Genomic DNA, 21,309 nt, shown 5'->3' with positions numbered 1-21,309 from the left:
TCGATAAACGGCAACCGCGTTGAGACGGAATCGTTCTTCATGAGATTTCTGGAAAAGAAAGATTGTTTACCGGCCTAATCTATTATAGAAATTAGCAATATTGTCATTATCGATACACCCTTAGCACCAAGATCATCTGAATCATTCCCTGTCACATGATCGGTGGCGTGATCTTCTCCTGAGACTCCTATTGGTCGGTAATCTCTTTTCCCCCGGCCTCCTAGTTTTCCGTGACCCTGCTCTGCTATGAGGAGACCCGGGGTATAGTCAGTCAGTTGTTTGGCAATCGGGCGTGTGAACGGGTATCGATCTCCTCTCCGTACGGCGTTCCCGGTAATTATTCTATTTTATTTTCCTTGCCCTATTACCATAGGTAAGGAAAGTATTGCTTTCCGAAAAAATTAAGGTACCCCAATTTCTAAATTTCTATACATTTCAAGGTCCCCTGAGTCCAAAAAACTGGTTTTTGGGTATTGGTCTGTATGTGTGTGTGTGTGTGTGTGTGTGTGTGTGTGTGTGTGTATGAGTGTATGTGCGTCTGTGTACACGATATCTCATCTCCCAATGAACGGAATGACTTGAAATTTGGAACTTGAGGTCCTTCCACTATAAGGATCCGACACGAACAATTTCGATCAAATGCAATTCAAGATGGCGGCTAAAATGGCGAAAATGTTGTCAAAAACAGGGGTTTTCGTGATTTTCTCGGGAAACGGCTCCAACGATTTTGATCAAATTCATACCTAAAATAATCATCGATAAGCTCTATCAACTGCCACAAGTCCCATATCTGTAAAAATTTCAGGAGCTCCGCCCCATCAATGCAGATAGATTCCCAATTATAAGGCTTCAGATACAATTGAAACAAAAAAAAATCAAGTGGAGTAGATTGAGCATGAAAATCTCTACAATTAATGTTCAGTAACATTTTCACCTAAAATTGAAAATAAGCTTTAAATTCGAGAAAATGTGATTATTCAATTGCAAATTATTGTTGATTCTATTAAATCATTCACTATGAAGAGATAGCAGACCTCATGTGTGTCTCCAGCGTTATTGCCCTGTCACCAGCTGGCTCAAATATTTGAATAGTGGACTTGAGATGCGCGGGAACACTAGCGTCAGGTGATCAATTTTCATAACGGCAAGGAAAGTTGTGTGAGTGCGCCACACCAGATTTTATTTTATTGCTGGGAAATTATTCTATTTTGTGTTTTGTTTAAATAGAATATTGTGGAGCGAGTTCCGGACAGCTCAAAGTTAGATTTTGATTGTAACAGCAATGATTATAACAGCTGATTTTTATTTCTGTGTGTGGCCAGCTCACAAATCTTTTCCCATAAGGATCACATGTAAACTTTAAAGGACCGTACGAAAGAGTCCTGAAGTCGGATAGTAGACAGACTTCTAAATCTGTAAAGGTTATATTAATTGATTTCTCTAAACTTCTACTGAACAATTTTAGTCACGAAATATCACAGAACTCTTTTCTGTATAAGGCTACTTGTAATAAAAATAGAAAGAAAAATAAAAATCTCAGTACCCTTTTTGAATTATTTAATCACAACATGTTTCGGACATTGATGTCATTTTCAAGTGATATGAAGTAAATAAATAAATACTGCTGGAAGATTCTTATTTTGATCATATGTTAGTGATGTATTCATATGATTTTATGAATTAAAGCTATAAATTTTGGATTTAAATTCGCATGATTCTATCAAAAATGAGGTTATTGGTGTCTAATTGGATTTTTGATAGAATCATGCGAATTTAAATCCAAAATTTATAGTTTTAGTTCATAAAATCATATGAATACACCAACATATGGTCAAAATAAGAATCTTCCAGCAGTATTTATTTATTTACTTCATATCACTTGAAAATGGCATCAATGTCCGAAACATGTTGTGATTAAATAATTTAAAAAAGGGTACTGAGATTTTTATTTTTCTTTCTATTTTTATCACAGTACTGTACAATGATACTTGTCCCACACACAAGTCTAAGACTCATGTGGGACTATTTCCTTTGTTGTTGTGTCGGTGCAAGTCAATGATGTATTTTGTAAGTTATATTTCGTCTTTGTTGTCTTGGGCCATCGGTTGGTGGCTGTGTCGTGGTTGTTTGTTATTAAATAATATACAGTATCCACCTATATCCATTGAACATTACCAATTTATATATATTATAATTTTTTTTCTAATACTACAGAAATTTAGGGTTAACAGTATTAAGTGCTCTCAACATCCTTTAAAGAAGCCTTTTTTTCACTCTACAGTACCTTATACATATTCTTTTGTTTTATTATTCATTGTAAATCTTCAACTGTTATTGTTAATATAATGCAGTTCATAGAACTCATTCCCCACACCCAGACTTTTTGTCTTTGTGGGGAATATTCATTATTGCCGCTGTATATTTTTTTTCTTGTGAGTGAGTGAGTGAGTATAGTGGGCATGTTTGCGATGCAGTCGTCGACCGATGGCTCGGAATTTTGAATAACAGAATTGCAAGTTTTGTTAATATTTTGCAAAACTTGCAAACTTTGTGTGGCTTAGCAATAATATTTTAGGTCGTAATGCAATAAATCTTTGTAAATTGATATTTATTCTTATAGCCTAAAAGCATCGATCTATCTATTCTTGTGCACTGTATATGACAATAAAGAATTATTGAATTGAATTGATAGGCCATAAACCTGGTCCTGAACATAACGAACACAACTGAAAAATCATCAAATTCGGTGGACATATAAAAAAGTTATTGAATGTCAAAATTTGAGTTCTCTGTTTAATTTAGAGATAAAATAATAAACATAATCAAATTAGACACCAATAACCTCATTTTTGATAGAATCATGCGAATTTAAATTCAAAATTTATAGTTTTAATTCATAAAATCATATGAATACACTAACATATGATCAAAATAAGAATCTTCCAGCAGTATTTATTTATTTACTTCATATCACTTGAAAATGGCATCAATGTCCGAAACATGTAGTTGTGATTAGATAATTCAAAAAGGGTACTGAGATTTTTTTTCTTTATATTTTTATCACTGTATGATTATAATTGTCCCACACACAAGTCTAAGACTCATGTGGGACTATTTCCTTTGTTGTTGTGTTGGTGCAAGTCAATGATGTATTTTGTAAGTTATATTTCGTATAGGATAGTTGTTTTGGGCCATCGGTTGGTGGATGTGTCGTGGTTGTTTGTTATTAAATAATATACAGTATAGTGGGCATGTTTGCGATGCAGACGTCGACCGATGGCTCGGAATTTTGAGTAACAGAATTGCAAGTTTTGTTAATATTTTACAAAACTTGCAAACTTTGTATGGCTTAGAAATAATATTTTAGGTCGATAATGCAATACATCTTTGTAAATTGATATTTATTCCTATAGCCTAAAAGCATTGATCTATCTATTCTTGTGCACTGTATATGACAATAAAGAATTATTGAATTGAATTGATAGGCCATAAACCTGGTCCTGAACATAAAGAACACAACTGAAAAAAATCATCAAATTCGGTGGAAATATAAAAAGAGTTATTGAATGTCAAAATTTGAGGCTCAATTTTTATTTATATAGCTTAGATCCAATGATACACAAAACATAATTCATTAAATGATTGAGGAAAGACCAACATGTACAGCCCAAAACTGTTCCTTCTCCGAATTTTTATTCAAGAGGATAGCATGATCAGAAATATATTGATCAGAAATTCCAAGATTACTATTGCCATAGCCACCTCTAATACAAGGCCCGGCCTTCGATATTGCAACGTCGCAGTGTAGGCCTAGAATCTAATACATGATTGGTGAAGAAGATTTTAAAAAATACCAGCTGATCTTTTTCACCAATCATGTATTAGAATCTAGGCCTACACTGCGACGTTGCAATAAAAGATTTTTTAAAATACCAGCTGATCTTTTTCACCAATCATGTATTGGATTCTAGGCCTACACTGCAACGTTGCAATATCGTAGGCCGGGGCCTTGTATTAGAGGTGGCTATGCTATTGCCCCTCAAACTGGTAGTGATGTTTTGAAATTGATGAGAAATTCAAACAAGATGAAACAATTTTTCGGATCATGAGATTAAAATATCGACTCATTTTTTAACTGAATTTAGTGAAACGTTTATTGACTTTCTAAATCTTGTAATCCACAGATTAGGCCAGAGCAGGCTTTGGCTGCTTTTGAGGCAAAATTGGAGCTCGATGAGTTGTCTGCCTTTCAACATCAAATCGAAGTGAAGATTCTCCAACCTCAAAAGGATTTCAGGTATGGAGAACGTTATTTTTCGTGTGAATAAATCTGTATTCTCCATCGTCGATCTTGTATAAATAGTATAATCATAGGGAAAATATACCATAAGAAGAATATTCATGGTATAGTCCGTTTATGATCTAAATTTCACTGTCAACTCAAGCCGAGAGCCCTAGTAGTATTTTTCCGTGAAGCTATATGACGCTGGTAGTCTCTCATACTGTTTTTACACTCAATCAGTTGTTACACTCGATCACTCTTACACTCTGTTCTTACAGGGATAAAACCCGATATTGCCCCAATATTGAATTCTTCAATGTAGAAGTGAAGAATTAAATGAATGATTAATTCAAATGAATTCTAGAACTGATTGAAGTAGAGTATGTACAGTACGGTATGTAGATAATTTATCTCAAGTTACAGTTGATTATCAATTGGTGGTCTACTCTATTGTTGGTAGTTTTTCAGCCTTTCTTAAGTGATTTAAAACGAATCAAATATGGGGCCAGGCAATAAAATAGACAGTAGTCGTCTGTAATCGGCTTCAGTTAACAAAAAATCGGAACATAAAAGACCAATACAATAAGATATCCTCTTATGCTATCTTTTCTCTGTAGTATAATTTTAAAATTGAATTGAAATTGATTGAAGGCAACTTCAATTTTAAATTGAAAATAATAATGTATTTAGTAGTTCTCTCTTCACACATAATTTTTTTTCAAGTTCTTATTGGTTTAATACTCAGGCTGGCCACCTTAACGTTCAAATTCAAATTATTTATTTGCAATTTTATTCGTTTACAATATTATTTACAACATGTAAAGAATTTCTGCATTGTCACAATTCTACATATATTCAATTATATAAATCACAAATTTATAAAATACATAATAATAATAACGTTTCTTTCACATGTTCGATAATTTTAAGTCTGTACAGTCGAAAACCTTAACGTTAATGGCCGTGGCTTCGACTTGGGTTTGCAGGCGATAAACCACTGTGTAGATGAACAGAGAAGATCTATTTGCTCGTCTGAGGCCAACTTGCACAAAAGCCTGTTGAATTTTAAACGAGATTAAATAGCACGAGAACCAATCAGAGAAGCCTTCTTTACGAAAAGCCTTCTCTGATTGGGTCTCGTGGCATTTAATCATTATTAAAATTTAACAGGTTTTTGTGCAACCGGGCCTGACAGTCGTATCGGACATGTAAAACTTTATGTTAGTAGCCATTTACATCCTGTTTTGCGTATTTTTCTGTCATTCTTTTCAATGCTTATTTTCCATACTGAAGCATTCCCATAGCTAACTTAATTATTTGTTTATTTATTCAAATAATTTAATTATTTATCTATTTATTGAATGAAGCAAACAAATCTTATTTTTGATTTCTTATTTCAGTCAATTTGTTGAAGCCTGCTTTGGTCCATTCTCTTGTTCACTGGCCAGAGTTGGTCCCTATAAGCGGTTAGAAAGAGAAGGTCAGGATCTGCTCAACTGTTTGCATGAGAAGCTGGATAAGAGAAGGAGAGAACTGCAGACCGGTCTTGCTCCCACGCTTCGCACCAAACTGCGGCTCAGCCAACTCGATCTCAAGGTTTGTAACAATAAATCATTGTAATGAATTATTCAAATTTATTCTAAAACACACACACAAAATAAGAACAATAATCAAAGTACAAATCACATCATCATCATCAGTGGCGCTACAACCCGCTACAGGTCTTGGCCTCCTCCAGTATTCGCCTCCATTCGTCTCTGTCTTCCGCCCTCGCTTTCCAACCTCTGGCTCCAATAACTTGTGCGTCCTTGTCAACACCGTCCATCCAGCGCAGTCTCGGCCTTCCTGGTCTTCGCCTCCCTTCCATCCTGTACAACATGAGTCTCCTTGGTGGGTATGTCTCATCTGCCCGAATAAGGTGGCCAGCCCATCGCAGTCTACCAATTTTGATCATTTTGACCACATCAGGTTCACGATATACTTGGTAGAGCTCCTCATTCTTCCTCCTCCGCCAGGTCTCATCCACTTTTATTCCACCACAGATGCTTCGCAGTACCCTCCTCTCAAAAACTTTGAGTTGGCTCTCGTCTTTTTTGGACAGTGTCCATGTTTCACTGCCATACATGAGTACTGGCAGGATTAGCGAGCGATATATTTTAAACTTTGTGGATCTGCTCAGCACTTTGTTTTTTATATACTTGGAGAGACCATAGAAGCATCTGCTGGACAGGAGAATTCTCCTTTCCACCTCCTTTGTTGTTTCGTTTTTACCATCGACGAGGGAGCCCAGGTATACGAAATCATCTTTAACCTCAAAACAGTTAACATCCATCTGAAGCGTCTCCCCGATGTGGTGGTTCGTTGATGTGATCATGACCTTTGTTTTGTTTTCATTTATGTGAAGGCCCATTTGCAATGCTGCATTTTTAATATTTTTAAAGGCTTCCTTCATATCATTCACCGATCTTCCAATGATATCAATGTCGTCTGCGTACGCGAGAATTTGGGTTGATTTATAAAAAATATTCCCTTCAGTGTTGACTTTTGACTCACGAATGACTTTTTCTAAAGCTATATTAAATAACAAACATGAAAGAGCATCTCCTTGTCTCAGCCCTGCCTCCATCTCAAAAGGCTCCGACAGATGGTTTTGTATCTTCACCCGGCATACAACTAGACCAAGAAGAGAAAGTAGCATTCTTGGGAATTTTATTGGACAGGAAATTAACATGGCATCCTTACATTGAGAGGATATGTAATAAGATATCATCTGGGGTATTTGTCCTGCGGCAGCTTGCTAGGCTGAATGATAAAAAACTACTATTAACTGCTTACCATGGACTTATACTATCTCATATTAGGTATGCTATTTTAGTATGGGGTAATTCATCTCAACAAAATATGGACAGTGTTTAAGATTCAAAAGAAGGCACTCAGATGTATAGAGAAAGTGAATAGGTTAGACTCTTGTAGGCCTTTATTTAAAAAGCTTGGTCTATTAACTGTGCCATCTTTGTATGTATATGAAGTTGTAATGCATGTGAAAACGAGTGGTGTGATCCAGAATTCAGATGTTCATGAGTATAATACGCGAAACAGAGCAGATTATCATATAATGGGTCACAATAGTAGTTATTTGAACAAAAACCAGATTATATTGGTAGGAAATTTTATAACAAGCTACCTCAAATCTTGAAAAGTAATGATGATTTGAAGATTTTCAAAAAACAAATGAAAAATATTTAGTTGATAAAGCTTTTTATAGTGTACAAGAATTCCTTTCAAACCTAAACTAGGTTGAACTACTTAGTACTAGAATTATTATGTAATAACATGACTTGTCTTATACTCCATGACTGGAGTCTTTAGGACGTAATCTAAAAAAAAAAAAAAAAAAAAAAAAAACTTTAGACAAGGATGCTTTTGTAAGGTTGATGAAGCTTGGGAATTGAAATTCCTTCATGGCTTCGAATAGCATTACTCTCAGGATACTGTCATAGGCCGCGGTGAAATCCAGGAAGAGGTGGGAGGTTCCTATTTTATATTCATGAGCCTTCTCTAGAATCTGTCGCAGCGAGAATATTTGATCTATTGTAGAGCATCCAGAGCGGAATCCTGTCTGATACTTCCCTACACACCTTTCCGCTAACGGTTTGAGCCTAGCAAACAGAATGTTTGAAAATACTTTGTACCCAGTGTTGAGAAGGGTTATGCCCCTATAATTCTTACATTCCATTTGATCCCCTTTTTCATGTATCGGGCAGATAAGTCCTACTGTCCAGTCCTCAGGCATCCGCTCTGTCACCCACACCTTATGGATCACTTTTTGCAGTTGTTCAGCAAGGTGATCTCCAGCATCTTTCAGAAGTTCTGCTGGGATTCCATCTTCTCCTGGTGCCTTGTTTCTATTCAACGCAGGATGGTACAGTTCTTCAAAATGCTCCTTCCATCTTCGCAAAACTTTCCCCGGCTCACTCAGCAGTTCACCATCCATTGCTCTGCACAAAGTTGTTCTTGGCATGAAACCCTTTCTTCCTATATTAACTTTGTTGTAAAACTTTCTTGTTTCATTCCTATCTCTCGCAGCTTCCAGGATCTCCAGCTCTTTCTTCTCCCATTCTTTCTTCTTTTTCTTATGTATCCTCTTTTCAGCTCTTCTCATAGCTCTATACTGTTCGGCTGTACTCCTTGTCCCTCGACTCTGCTGCATCTTCTTATAGGCTGTGTTCTTTTTGTTTGTTGCCATTTGGCATTCGTAGTCAAACCATGTTTTGGTCTGTTCTTGCCAAAGTACAAATAGCAAATACAAAGTAACAGGCTTCGTGGTGAGGTGTGCTAAAATAGGGGAGGAGTTTTCGGATTTCCAACTATGGTTAACCATAAATAAAAATTAGAAATCCAAGTACTCTTTTAAAACATGCCGAAACATGTTTAACAACTTTAAAAGTTTACTTAGATCTCGAATTTTTATTTATATTTAAGAGAAGCCCTAAAGAAAAAAATACAAACAATAGTTAACCATTTACTAGGAAATCCTTCCATCCTTGAGAGTGTTATTGAATGATTTTTTGTTGAGACCTATGTGTGTTGCATGAGTTAAATGTGTGACATACGCTAAATAAACTTTAATAGATTTATGAACTTGAATAGATAACATAAATTGACAGAATTAATTGTTTTTAAAAAGAATTCAATGGACAATTACAAGTCAGCTAATTCAACTCTCTATTCTTTTTTAACGCAAAAACCTAGCATGTGATATTTCATCGTTTTTTCTGGGTTGATGTATCAGCTTTTACTTGTGTGAGTATAATGAGATGAGACAACCATAGACTTGGTGGGATTCGAACGCATGATAACAGTTAATCAAAGTTTGGTAGTGATTTTTCCAACTGCTTTATCGCAGTTTTTCACTTTTACTAGCTTTCTATCATGATATTTACTCCAGGTCTTGTAGTTTTATGTTTAAAAGCAAGGTCCATAGAAGGATCTATAGAAAGATCTAAATGTATATAGACCTTGTTCAATACGCTTAATAAAGTGTTGTAAAACGTTATTTCCGCTGCTTAAAAACAGTTTATTCTATCTGCTTTTAATGAGATAAAACTTACTTTCATTTGTTTGTTTATGTTGATAATGAGGTCTCCATAGATTTTCATGTTATGCGAAATCTTATAATATAAACTATTGTAAGAGATTATTGTACTTCATCATGAATAAATCACCTCGCCAATTTTTCACAGAAAACACTGTGGTACCCTGAATTTTGATCTAGTATTCCCATATTTTTTAGTTTAATATGCTTGTTTGTTACAGATATGCATACAGCAGGGCGCATTAATGCTGGAGAGGTTCTATCCAAGCCAAGTGATGGCGAGGTGGGGGGACACCCCGACCGAAGAGGAGTTCTGGGAGAACAAAGGACTGTGTGTCAACGACTGGGCAAGTCTTGCCTCTCTCATCTATGCTGACGTCTTTTCTCTTGACTTTCTCACACCTCTAGACGACAGCGACACTAAATTCAGACTGGAGGTAAAATCCATGTACTTTAATTCATCCTATTAATGAATCCATCTATTTTTCTAGATCTTAGTAATACAAATTACAATTTAGGACCGGTTTCAGAGCTCGGGATCAGCTAAGTCCTAGACTTTGAACAGCTGGAGTCAGAAATTAGCTTTCCAAAACTGGACGTAGTCGTAGTCCACGTTCAAATTAAATTTCGAAAAACTAGAAAAGTGAACACAGAATAAAATAAAGAGAATATAATGTAAAGTTTCAGGTATTTTGAATTATTTAGAAAGGTTTATTTCGTCAAGGAAAAACGTTTCCAACTATAGATATGAAAAATAAAGATTATCATATGAACTACGACTACGCCCCGGTTTAGAAAGCCAATTTTTTGACTCCAGCTGTTTTAAGTCTAAAACTTAGCTAAATCCCGAATTCGGAAACCGTATTTTTAGTCCTAAATAGTATTTTCACCTAGAAGTATAACCTATAGTACTCTTACCTATCACCTATAATAACCAGGCTTCTCATCTCCAATGATTGAGGGCGTTCATACAGATGCCACCCAAGTTATTAAACCGGGGTTACTAAATTCAAATTCTTTATTCTGCCTGACATTTTTTACAATGCATAAGCTCGTCAAAATGAAAACATACAGTGTACATAATAAGATACATAATACAATATCAAGAATAACAATAGCTCAGAGTATGTATATACAAGTAGGCTAAAGCTGCGTACACATATACGCACTTCCAACCCGCACCGAGCACGCTCCGCCTTCGTACCGCCCTCGTTCCTCCATCGTACCACAGTCGCTCCTCCCCGCACCCATCATGAACGTTACGAAAGATGTTAGATCTTCTCGCGTTCCCCGGTCGATCACAACGCTCTGCTGGAGTGACGTTCGGTTGCGGAGCAGAGCGAAAGTCTGTACCACCTTAACAGGGAGATTGACAAGAATAGTAACAGCATTCACATAGATGACACATCTTACAGTACACAACTGATTAGTCCAAAATGAGGAGCAGCCCTTATATTGAACATTCAAAGTATTCAGTCAATGAATAATATGCTCTCTCCATCAATTCATTCTCCACAACTTTTTGAATTTCATTTTTGGCAACTGAGGAAGACTGTTGTAAATTTTTATCTGCTGAAATAGGTGGCTGTCCCTTGTTTTAGAAAGCCTTACCTGTGGGATTGAAATATCATTTCTATGCCGGGTTGTGTATTCATGTTTGTTTCCCTGACATGAGTAAGATTCTAAATAGTTTTGACATGTATCAAGCTACTCATTATGAAAATTGAAGGAATGTCAATATCCTCAGTCTTCGAAAGCTTTCTCTGCATGACTCTCTGTTCTCAAGTTGTCTAACACTCTCATTGCCTTTTTTTGCTATGTGAAAACTTTTGTAGCATGGCAAGAATTACCCCATAGGCGAATACCATAGGATATGAGGGAATGAAAAAGTCCATAGTAAGCAAGTACCAAAGAATCAGAGTTCAATGATAACTTGAGTCTTCTAAGTAGAAAGACAACACGAGAGAGTCTCTTACACAATCCTATGATGTGAGGCTCCCAGTAGTATCTATTAGTCTCAAGAGAGTAATTTAGTCACTTCACTCCTTCGGGAGAGAAAGTTCAAATTTTATTCATTCAAGTAAGTTACAATACATTCTGGTTATACAAGAATCTACAATAAATTACAGTACAACAGCTAATTATGCAACAAATTTCACATATTATAAAACTTATTAATTACAATGAAGATTGAAGCAACATTGATATTGATAATATAGTATTGTAATATAACTACATAAATAGGCGGTGTTTCAACAATGAATAAATGATAATTTCAATGAATAAATATACACCCCACTATAAATTATATGTGTTGGGGTATAAGTAATTAGTTGCTTATTGCGTGTTATAATTACTATTTACAAACTTCATTCACTGATATGAGATAAGGTTTTTTATAATAAAATAAGTAAAAATTTAATACAAACAAAATTATGAAATTAGTAGATAAATATTAATGTTCTATTAAGGATAATAATAAGAAAGGTTATTTTTAGAAATATGAAAAACAGTAAATAGAAGAATGAAGAATAAATAGTTTCAATATTTACAGTCTAACTAAATTTTCACAATTTTCCACTCCAATATCAACCAACCAGAAAATAAACGTTTCTTGAATCTGTGTCTATTGAATTCTTCCCTAATGTAACTTGGTATTGAATTGTAAATTTTTGGTCCCAAATATATGTAGTTTCTTTGCCCAAATGTAGTGTTCATCCTTGGTACTATTGAATGCGTGTTTCTCTGCCTGTTTGATGGTTATGATCTGCCAGTCTTATGTTTTTCGTTGTTTCTCCTCATTCGCGTGATGATAGCCTGGATGTAGAGTTGTCTTACACTCAGTACTTTACTGTCCTTGAAAAGAATGTTCGTGGGGAATTGATTCTCCTTGAAGCCTATTATTTTTAGTATTCGTTTTTGAAGTTTTTGAAGTAAGAGGTTCAACATGTATAACATTCGTAGCTCCCCAGATAATATGACGTATCTTAAAATTGATTGCACTAAAGAAAAATAAACAGTTTTTATGTCTCATAGTTGAGGATTTTACGGAGTTGATAGAATTTGTAGAGAAGCTTCCTGATCTGGGTAATTGATAGATTAATGTGCTTGTCCAAAAGCACAAAAGTAGTACTTGAGTATCATATTCCAGAGAATAGAATTCGTTTTCACAAAGTAGGTGGAGGTAGTAAAAGACTTATGATACATCAATTTCTCAACTCCAAGAATGGCCGAGATAGTAAAACTTGTTTCGTTAATTGCAGCCTTCTCCGCAAGTGGACCTGACTCGATACACGGATCTGGTTCGAGGTGCCGAACTGGGCGCTGGCTGCCTGGACTTGCTGGGCCCCGTCTATGCACCTCGTGGCAACATTCAGGTCTACTCGCCCTACCTGGACGTGTCTGCCTTCAGTCCCCGCCACAAGCATCTCAGTCCCAACAAGAGCAGGTAATGTATTCACTCGTTTTCAAAGTCGGTTCAATTTGTTGTTCCCATAAAAACATACTGTAATGCCTATTTTTTGATTGAAATGTTTGTAGAAAGGAGAAATTATATTTTTTTATTCATTTCATAATGAATTTTCATAATAAGGATGAAATATTTTGTTAATTATTAATTCTACATTGTTAAAAGACGATCTGGTAACAGAGCAAAGCCAGAAAGAGATAGCGCTATCTGCTTTGTTGAATGATAGACAAGGATAGCAATACCATTGCTAATCAAACACTGCCATTATAACGTGGACCTCACTATAGTAATTTTTAGCCTCATCGCCTTCGCTCTTGAGTGATAATGACATGACACATCCTTTAAATTCATGTCAAAAAATCGTTTGTGACAATGTAATTTATTTTTCGCATAAACGAAAAATTGACGTACTGAAAACTTGATAAACTGATATATTATGTTTTGTGTATAGTGAAGTCCACGTTATAATGGCAGTGTTTGATTAGCAAAGTTATTGCTATCGTTGTCCATCATTCAACAAAGCAGATATCTCTTTCTTGCTTTGCTCTGTTACCAGATCGTCTTTTAACAATGTAGAATTAATAGTTAACAATTCATCCTTATTATGAAAATTCATTGTGAAATGAATAAAAAATATAATTCTTGTTTAATAAAATATAATTGATTATTCTAAACAAGAATGAACAGTTAATATTACATCAATAAACCAGTATCAGCTACCGTCTATAGAAGGCATTGACAAGACAGAGGATCGGCAACGTTTTTCTCCTATCTTCCTCCACTGCCATTATGACATGGACCTCACTATAGATGTATGTGAATGTTACTAATAAATACATGCAGAATTACTCGTATAAAAATATATGAAAGTTTATAATTCTTATTTATCTCATCTTCCTGCCTTTTTGTTGAGGGTGAAGATTTGAGCTTGCTTTAAGCTTTCCCTGGGTAATGAAACTAATGATAATGGGAGAGACGCTTTAGGTGGGTTCTGAACCATCGGAAAGCGATTTCTTTTTTACTCATAACTGATTAATAATTTAATTTAATAATTTAGATTGATAATTTAAGCTGATAAAGAATCATTTAATTTCATATTTAGAGGAGTAGGCTCTCAAAGTGGTCTTTCTAAAGGTGCGTACAGATATACGCGCCGCGAACATGAGCAATTCACTTTCAATCAGCTGATGCCAAGCTTTTTATATCTGTATCTTACCGTTTCTGCAAAAATACAGATATAATCAGCTGATTAAAAGTGAATTGCTCATGTTCGCGGCGCGTATATCTGTACGCACCTTTAGATTTAGAAGTAGCAGGTGCATGAATCTCAACTTATCTCATCACCGCGACCACAAAGCCAAACACTTCATTATAAAATTAACTTGAAAATATTATTACAATTTTTTTCAAACCAAAATAACACCCACGCCTTAAACTTGAAGTGTTTGGTAACAAAATGACACCTTTTTCAATTCTGTTAGTAATTTCAATAAATATTCATGTGGTTTCAAAGTTGTAAAGTCCTTTTATAATCACTCTGTATTGTGTGATTCTTGTATGTCTATGTTCAACGACTATCAATGTGAATACTTGGATTTGCTCTGTTTCAACAGAGATACAAACAGTTCATGTTTATGTTCAATCAAAATCGATGTTAATACTTGGATTAACTCTGTTTCAACATATGTACAAACAGTTCATGTTTATGTTCAATCAAAATCGATGTTAATACTTGGATTTACTCTGTTTCAACAGAGATACAAACAGTTCATGTTTATTTTCAATCAAAATCGATGTTAATACTTGGATTTTGCTCTGTTTTCGGCAGAGATACGAACAGCTCGTGCGTGAGCACGTCAGGGATGACTGGGTCGGCTTTGGCCACGCAGACTACGCCAAACAAGGCCGACGACAAGTGCTGGATGCCGTGGAAGCGCACCAGTCGCCCCTACAGCGCCGACAAGCTCATGATCCCCCTCCCCGTGCCCCACCCCGCCCACATCGCCATCACCATTCACAACCGTGACACCGACGACGTCATTCCACTCGACTCTGACATCTGTCACGAGATTCTCAGGTATTACTCATTCTTATCAACAGGGGCGGTCTGGCGAGGTCGGCTGGTCGGGGATCCCCGAGGGCCCCCGAAGGGGGCCCCTAAAATTCGAGGCCTGCTTTTGCAAATTCACTTGGACTTTGAATGTTTTTCGTAGTACGGTAACAATAATCCAGGCAATGAATGCTCAAATAAAGGTATATAGGGAAAAGTTCAGAACACAATTTTTAACTCCACAGCTCTTTTAAGGATTGTAAGAGGATTGACATATCAAAAGTCCTCACCCCTACCCCCTGTGCTAAAAGGGGTGGGGGTGGTTTGAAAGTACAATTTTTTCATTTTTCGCATATATCACGGTAACTATACATCTTATAAACATTTGTATTCTGTGCAAAATTGAAGTTTACAAAATTACCAACAAGAATGTGCTAATTACGAGATTGTAGAGCATAAAATTATCTTTCATTTCATGTATAATTCGACTATTTCACGCATTCCCATACGACTATTGCAGCAGTTTTAGTTTTGAGTGTCTTTGTTTGGTAAGAGGTTTAGAAACACCCCCTGTGTTTAGTTCCGGAGACGTTCCAATAGGTACTCAATATGAATGTTCATACTGAAGCACACTGCCAATTTATGATGACAGAATAGTGTGATATTCAAGAGAAGTCACTTGTTGCAAATCTTGAGATTTGAAACTCAAAACTAAAACTGCTGCAATAGTCGTATGGGAATGCGTGAAATAGTCGAATTATACATGAAATGGAAGATAATTTAATGCTCTACAATCTCGTAATTAGCAAATTCTTGATTCATCAATTGTTGAAAAGTTATAAGACTTGAAAGAGTGAAAAATTGAAGAAAAACTGGTTTTTCGAAAATGCATCACTTTGGAACATAAATATCTCGAAAAGTATCAGATTTATCGAAAACCTCTACCGAACAAAAATTGTAGGAAATTTATTAAGCTTTATTGATTATGTCAATAGAACACATTGTTTTCAAGATATAACCATGTAAGTAATAAGTGGAAAATGCTACTTTCAAACCACCCTCATCCCTTCAGCACATGATGTAGGGGTTGGGATTTTTTATATGCTCACCTTCAAACTAGTGTCAACAAAGCTGCAAAGTCGAAAATTGTGTTCCAATCATTCCCTCCAAAATTTCATTGTCAAACTGATCTATTGTTGCTGAACAGAAAATTTCACTCTACATGAGCCCAGCATGTTTTATTTTGTTATGTGCATTTTTTGAAATGGAGAAACTTTTGTCTGTCTGATTCGACTGTGTTTCTATAAATATCATTACAAACTATAGGAGATACACCAATGTTTGCCACAAAAATAGACGCGCTATTACTATTTGTTATGTTTTTACTCACCTATGAAATGTGTTCAATAATGTATGCTCACTATATACAATAATACAGTAATAACGTAATGCAATAATATAGTGATCAGGAATGCAGTAATACAATAATACAGTAATATGTTTAATTGTTTCAGTAATACAGAGCCAGTCTTTCAATTCTGCTCTGTAACACTTAAGGTGCGTACAGATTTACGCGCTGCGAACATGAGCAATTCACTCTTAATCAGCTGATGCCAAGCTTTTTATATCTATATCTTACCGTTTCTGTAAAAATACAGATTAGTCAGCTGATTAAATGTGAATTGCTCATGTTCGCGGCGTGTGTATCTGTACGTACTTTTATAAATAACTGAATAGGAAAACTTTTTGTGTAGTTGAGAAGTTTATCAGAGATTGACAATGGTGTAATAACCGAAACCGGTCTTTCTAATTATCAATAAATCAGTGGTTTTTTGACAATTTCTTAGTCTTTTTCATTCAATATGAATAGGAAAACTTGAATGATAGAATACCATTGTTTGTGTGTGCAGAGCCGTCGAAGACAGCACCCAGGAGTGTGTGGGGGTGGCGAGGTACCGTGGAGGCGGTGGAGGTGTTGAGAGCAGCTTCGACTCAGTCGAGTCTCGCAGTTCCGACTCTGAGGAACCTCGTCTGCCCACCCCTCCTTCCCCACCCATCATGACAGCTGTTCCAATGCCCCCCATTCAAGGTCAACCCAAGGTCAACCAAGAACCACGCTCCACGGCCCAGGAGCCAAGCCAAGGTCAGGCGTTCAACTGGCGGCAGGGCGAGTGGGGCAACGCGACCCGCCGCAAACGCAACTCGGGGACGGTGCGGGTCGACCTCGCGTCACCCGAGGACGTCACACTCGACACGGACTCTACTAGGGTGATTTTCAGTTCTTACGGCACCACTGTATAGCTGGGTGTCATTCTCCTGCTTTTCAGATTCGTTCGAATATCTGTTATTTGATTGATTAGTCTATCAGATTTCAGATTCGTTCAAATATCTGTAATTTTATTGATTAGTCTATCCGATTTCAGATTCGTTCAAATATATGTAATTTTATTGATTAGTCTATCAGATTCAAGTATTTATTCCTTCAAGTATTTTACAGTAAAACAAGAAACAAACTCAATACTACGGAAATCCTCCACAAAGACTAAACGTCTGTTCCATAGACAACACAAGCAATCACGAAGTAAAATAATTACGATAGAAAAATATAAGCTTGCGAATGAAATAATAAGTAAGCAAGTAAGTTGCAAGGAGAAGTACGATTGTAAACGAGAACAAGGTGAATCAGAAAGTGAAAAATCATAGATTTTATCATTGAAACACCTTTTGTAATGCGGCTCTGAAGTCACCGTAAGACGTGTGCAGTTTATCAAGCAGCGCCTGACGATTGAAAAAGGTGAGCTCAGACGTGGCGATTGGTCCTAGGGTTTCATGCGGATCTGAAAACATTCCCGAGTCGCTCAGCGTCGGCGGGGCTTCTTGCGATTTCCATTGCACTGCTTTCACCTGAATATTCTTCCCAATATTGCATACATTTTGAATTGAGTACTGTAATGTATCAAACTTCCCAAGAGGAATAAGCTTTCAAAATCGCTGGATTCATTCACCTGTTTACGAAGTTTCTCCTGAATTCTCAGACTATCCTTATCAAATTTTGCTACATCCATTTGAACTCTGGTGGACAATTCTAGAATCAGAACTAATCCTTGACCAGCCTTTAAAACCGACGGATCCAAAGCTAACAGACTTTTGAAAAGTGTCACCAACAGATCACCGCGCGAGATTTCAGATTCGTTCAAATATCTGTAATTTACTAATTTGATTGATTAGTCTATCAGATTTATTCGTTTACACATTCATTCTAATCTCTGTAGTTTAATTGGTTGGTTGAGAAGATCCATTTGAATATCTGTAGTTTGATTCATTCGAATATCTGTAATTCGATTGATTAGTCTATCAGATTTCAGATTCGTTTACACATTCATTCTAATCTCTGTAATTTAATTGGTTGGTTGAAAAGATTCATTTGAATATCTGTAGTTTGATTCATTCAAATATCTGTAATTTGATTGGTTTGCTGAAAGGATCCATTTGAATATTTATTATCGGTTTTCTAATCCATTGTGTCACGTTATTTTTTTCACTAACGTGTTGCCCTGCTTGGCTACAGTCGGTAGAGCAAGATTTGTAAGATATATAATCTTTTTTTGTGGTTCCTGGAAAAGTAATAATACCAATTTCTTACCGGCTCTCTCAGGAGCTCACACAGTTCTCTGCTTTTGCTGGTTACTGACGTCGGCCGCTTTAACAGTTCACAGTTCCTGTGACTGATTTGTTGAATTCCACAAATACAGATGCAGTAGATATAGACAGATATAAGGGCTCTGATTATCGTGCTAGACGATGCGCCACCGCCACCAATGCCACTCGCCACCATTCGCCAAAGTGGTCAGCAATGAAAAATGATACCGAGTGGAATCAAGGGCGATATTCTATCAGAATACCTTATAAATTCTATTAATTTATGATGCTGCAACTTAATACTATGGCCTTATAAGGCCTATGACCTATGGCTGCCTAAAAAGCAGTCGTTAGGTCATGTCAGAGGCCCTGAAATTGATCAGTTGCGACCTGAAAACTCTGACACCAGACCTGAGCTAGCCAGGTCACTCGATATTATTATTATTACTATGACCTTGAGATTCTTCAAATCAGATGTGTTGGTACTGGATAATTTATATAAATCTCGGGAACGTATTATTTCCAAAGATTTGATAATCAATGCTGTATATCGCTGCCTTATCCAACTTATTCGGTGAAGATTATAGTTGGCTGGTAATCTTAATAATATTTCAATACTGGTAACAAAATAGATTATAACGAGATTGGTCATGCATGGAGATAGGGACATAAATAAAGGGTACACCATTCAAATAAATCCGTACGAATTAATTTTATCGGTGGATTTATCCCGTTATTATATTCACCGTATAACTGGGCATCATTTTGCTGCTATTCAGATTTATCTGACCTGCAATTTCATTGGTTCCCTAATCAGTTACAAATATGATTCATTCGAATATCTTTAATTTGATTGGTTTTCTGAAAAGATCCATTTGAATATCTATAATCTGATTGGTTTTCTAATTGAATTTATTTATTGCTTCATACAGTGTATGATTACAAAGTTTTTGAAAATGTTCCACAAAAATGAACAGAGACCGTTTTTCACTTAACAAAACTAATATAGAGTTCCATATTATTCTTTCTACGCATAATAAAAAAGTCCAGGGTATCATTGCTGGCATGTCAACAGTCCATGATTCTGAGAGCAAAAAAGATCTTAGTCTCAGCATTTACAAAGTTTTTGAAAATGTTCCACAAAAATGAACAAAGACAGTTTTTCACATAACAAAACTAATATAGAGTTCCATATTATTCTTTCTACACATAATAAAAAAGTCGAAGGTATCATTGCTGGCATGTCAACAGTCCATGATGATATTATTCTGAGAGCACAAAAGATCTTAGTCTCAGCATTTGACACATGAAACTAAAGACGTCGTTTATTTCCGGACCATCACTTATATTTAAAATGTCGTTTAGGCAAATCAGAGAGTATTTCCTCAGATATTTTTGTCTGAAACCGCTATATAAATCACAATGTAGAAAAATGTGCTCCAGCGTTTCGTCTGCTTCAAAGTCACCACACAATAGACAAGGCACCTGAGGGTTGATTGTATACTTGACACCTTTCAAGTGGAGAACGATGGCTTCTGTATGCATGGAAATCCTTATCTGGCGAAACAGTCAAATGTGGTAAGTTGGATTCAAGATATGGAACGATGTCGTAGGTTGTCAGGTTTTCTAATTAAATCCATAAGAATGTTTTCGATTTGAAGTTTTTATCCGATAATTATAGTCACCGTTCGATGCTATCAGATTCGTTAGTATATTATTACTATTTGATTGCTTTACTAATGAGATCCATTCAAACATGTATAATTCGAATTTTTCATCCCACCATTACAGACATCGTATAGCTGTTAGCTGTCGACATTTTGCTGCAATTCAAATTCATTCGAATATCTATCATTTGATTGGTTTGTTATTCGGATTAATTTGAATAATTTTAAATCGTTTACAGTAATTTGCTAATCAGATCCATTCAAATGCCAACTATGCTTTCTATTATACTCGCGAAACACTCCGATAAATAAATTTCCATGTGTAAAGAATCATACAATATTCCGAAAATTATTAAGAAGCCTGCACATAGGGACAATACTAGTTTCCACTAGCTGCGGATTTGAAAATGTTCGGAACTCAATAAATTATGATATTCCCAATTTCCTTTTACAGTAGTAGCTATAGTTTACGCTACTAATGTGCCTGTGTTCACAGATAATTCAAAGACATTGTGATGTGCCGATAATACCTATTAGTATAACGTTATAGGAGTCAGAAAACCGGTTAGGATCACCGATGATTGGGGATCATTTGGATATAAATTTAAGTAGGCTATATTTCAGGGTCTCACTGTTGACAAAAGCTATTTAATAGCATAGTTATAGTTGGAATCATTTCTCATGACCAAAATTGAACAAGATTTTAGCTATTTAGCTAAAGACCATACATATATTGTGTCGTCTCAGGATATCAACTAAAAATTGTATTTATATGATTGGAATTACAGCTATTTTAATATAATACAAATTGTTTTACTTCTTTGAATGATTTTATTCAAATAGAGGAAAACAAAAGCTGTTAAGTCAGTAGTCAGGATAATCCAGGTTAAGCCAGGTTTCTGAAAAATACCATTTTTCATGGCCAACTGAACAAATTGAAAATTTTGCTACCGTCATTATATTTATCTTACTTCGTGGCTCCTTCATCCATGTACTCGTGAATGTAGTATGAATATATGCCGGTAATAATATAGTATAATGTAATTATATAAAGCTATATAATTATACGATATGTATATTAATATGATGAAGATTTATTCATAATAG

At 35.8% G+C, this 21,309-nt stretch overlaps 1 protein-coding gene across 4 annotated transcripts in view; it reads left to right on the top strand.

The window, feature by feature from the left end:
• LOC111056890 overlaps positions 1–17,987 on the top strand; it is a 140,907-nt gene extending 122,920 nt beyond the window's left edge. For 3 of the 4 annotated variants that reach the window (XM_039433864.1, XM_039433861.1, XM_039433862.1), the window contains 6 exons: positions 4,185–4,297; positions 5,683–5,878; positions 9,599–9,814; positions 12,641–12,825; positions 14,675–14,923; positions 16,807–17,987. In XM_039433864.1, the coding sequence (XP_039289798.1) occupies positions 4,185–4,297; positions 5,683–5,878; positions 9,599–9,814; positions 12,641–12,825; positions 14,675–14,923; positions 16,807–17,197 (1,350 nt within the window). In that variant the 3' untranslated portion in view covers positions 17,198–17,987. The remainder of the gene's footprint in view (positions 1–4,184; positions 4,298–5,682; positions 5,879–9,598; positions 9,815–12,640; positions 12,826–14,674; positions 14,924–16,806) is intronic. The other variant, XM_039433863.1, reaches the window with a different exon arrangement.
• The last annotated feature ends 3,322 nt before the right edge of the window (positions 17,988–21,309 follow it).

The sequence above is a fragment of the Nilaparvata lugens genome, chromosome 8 (assembly GCF_014356525.2).
Source record: "Nilaparvata lugens isolate BPH chromosome 8, ASM1435652v1, whole genome shotgun sequence".
In the NCBI taxonomy this organism is placed as follows: domain Eukaryota; kingdom Metazoa; phylum Arthropoda; class Insecta; order Hemiptera; family Delphacidae; genus Nilaparvata; species Nilaparvata lugens.
The sequence above is the reverse complement of the archived record's forward strand: the minus strand, read 5'-3'. Positions and strand labels throughout refer to the sequence as shown.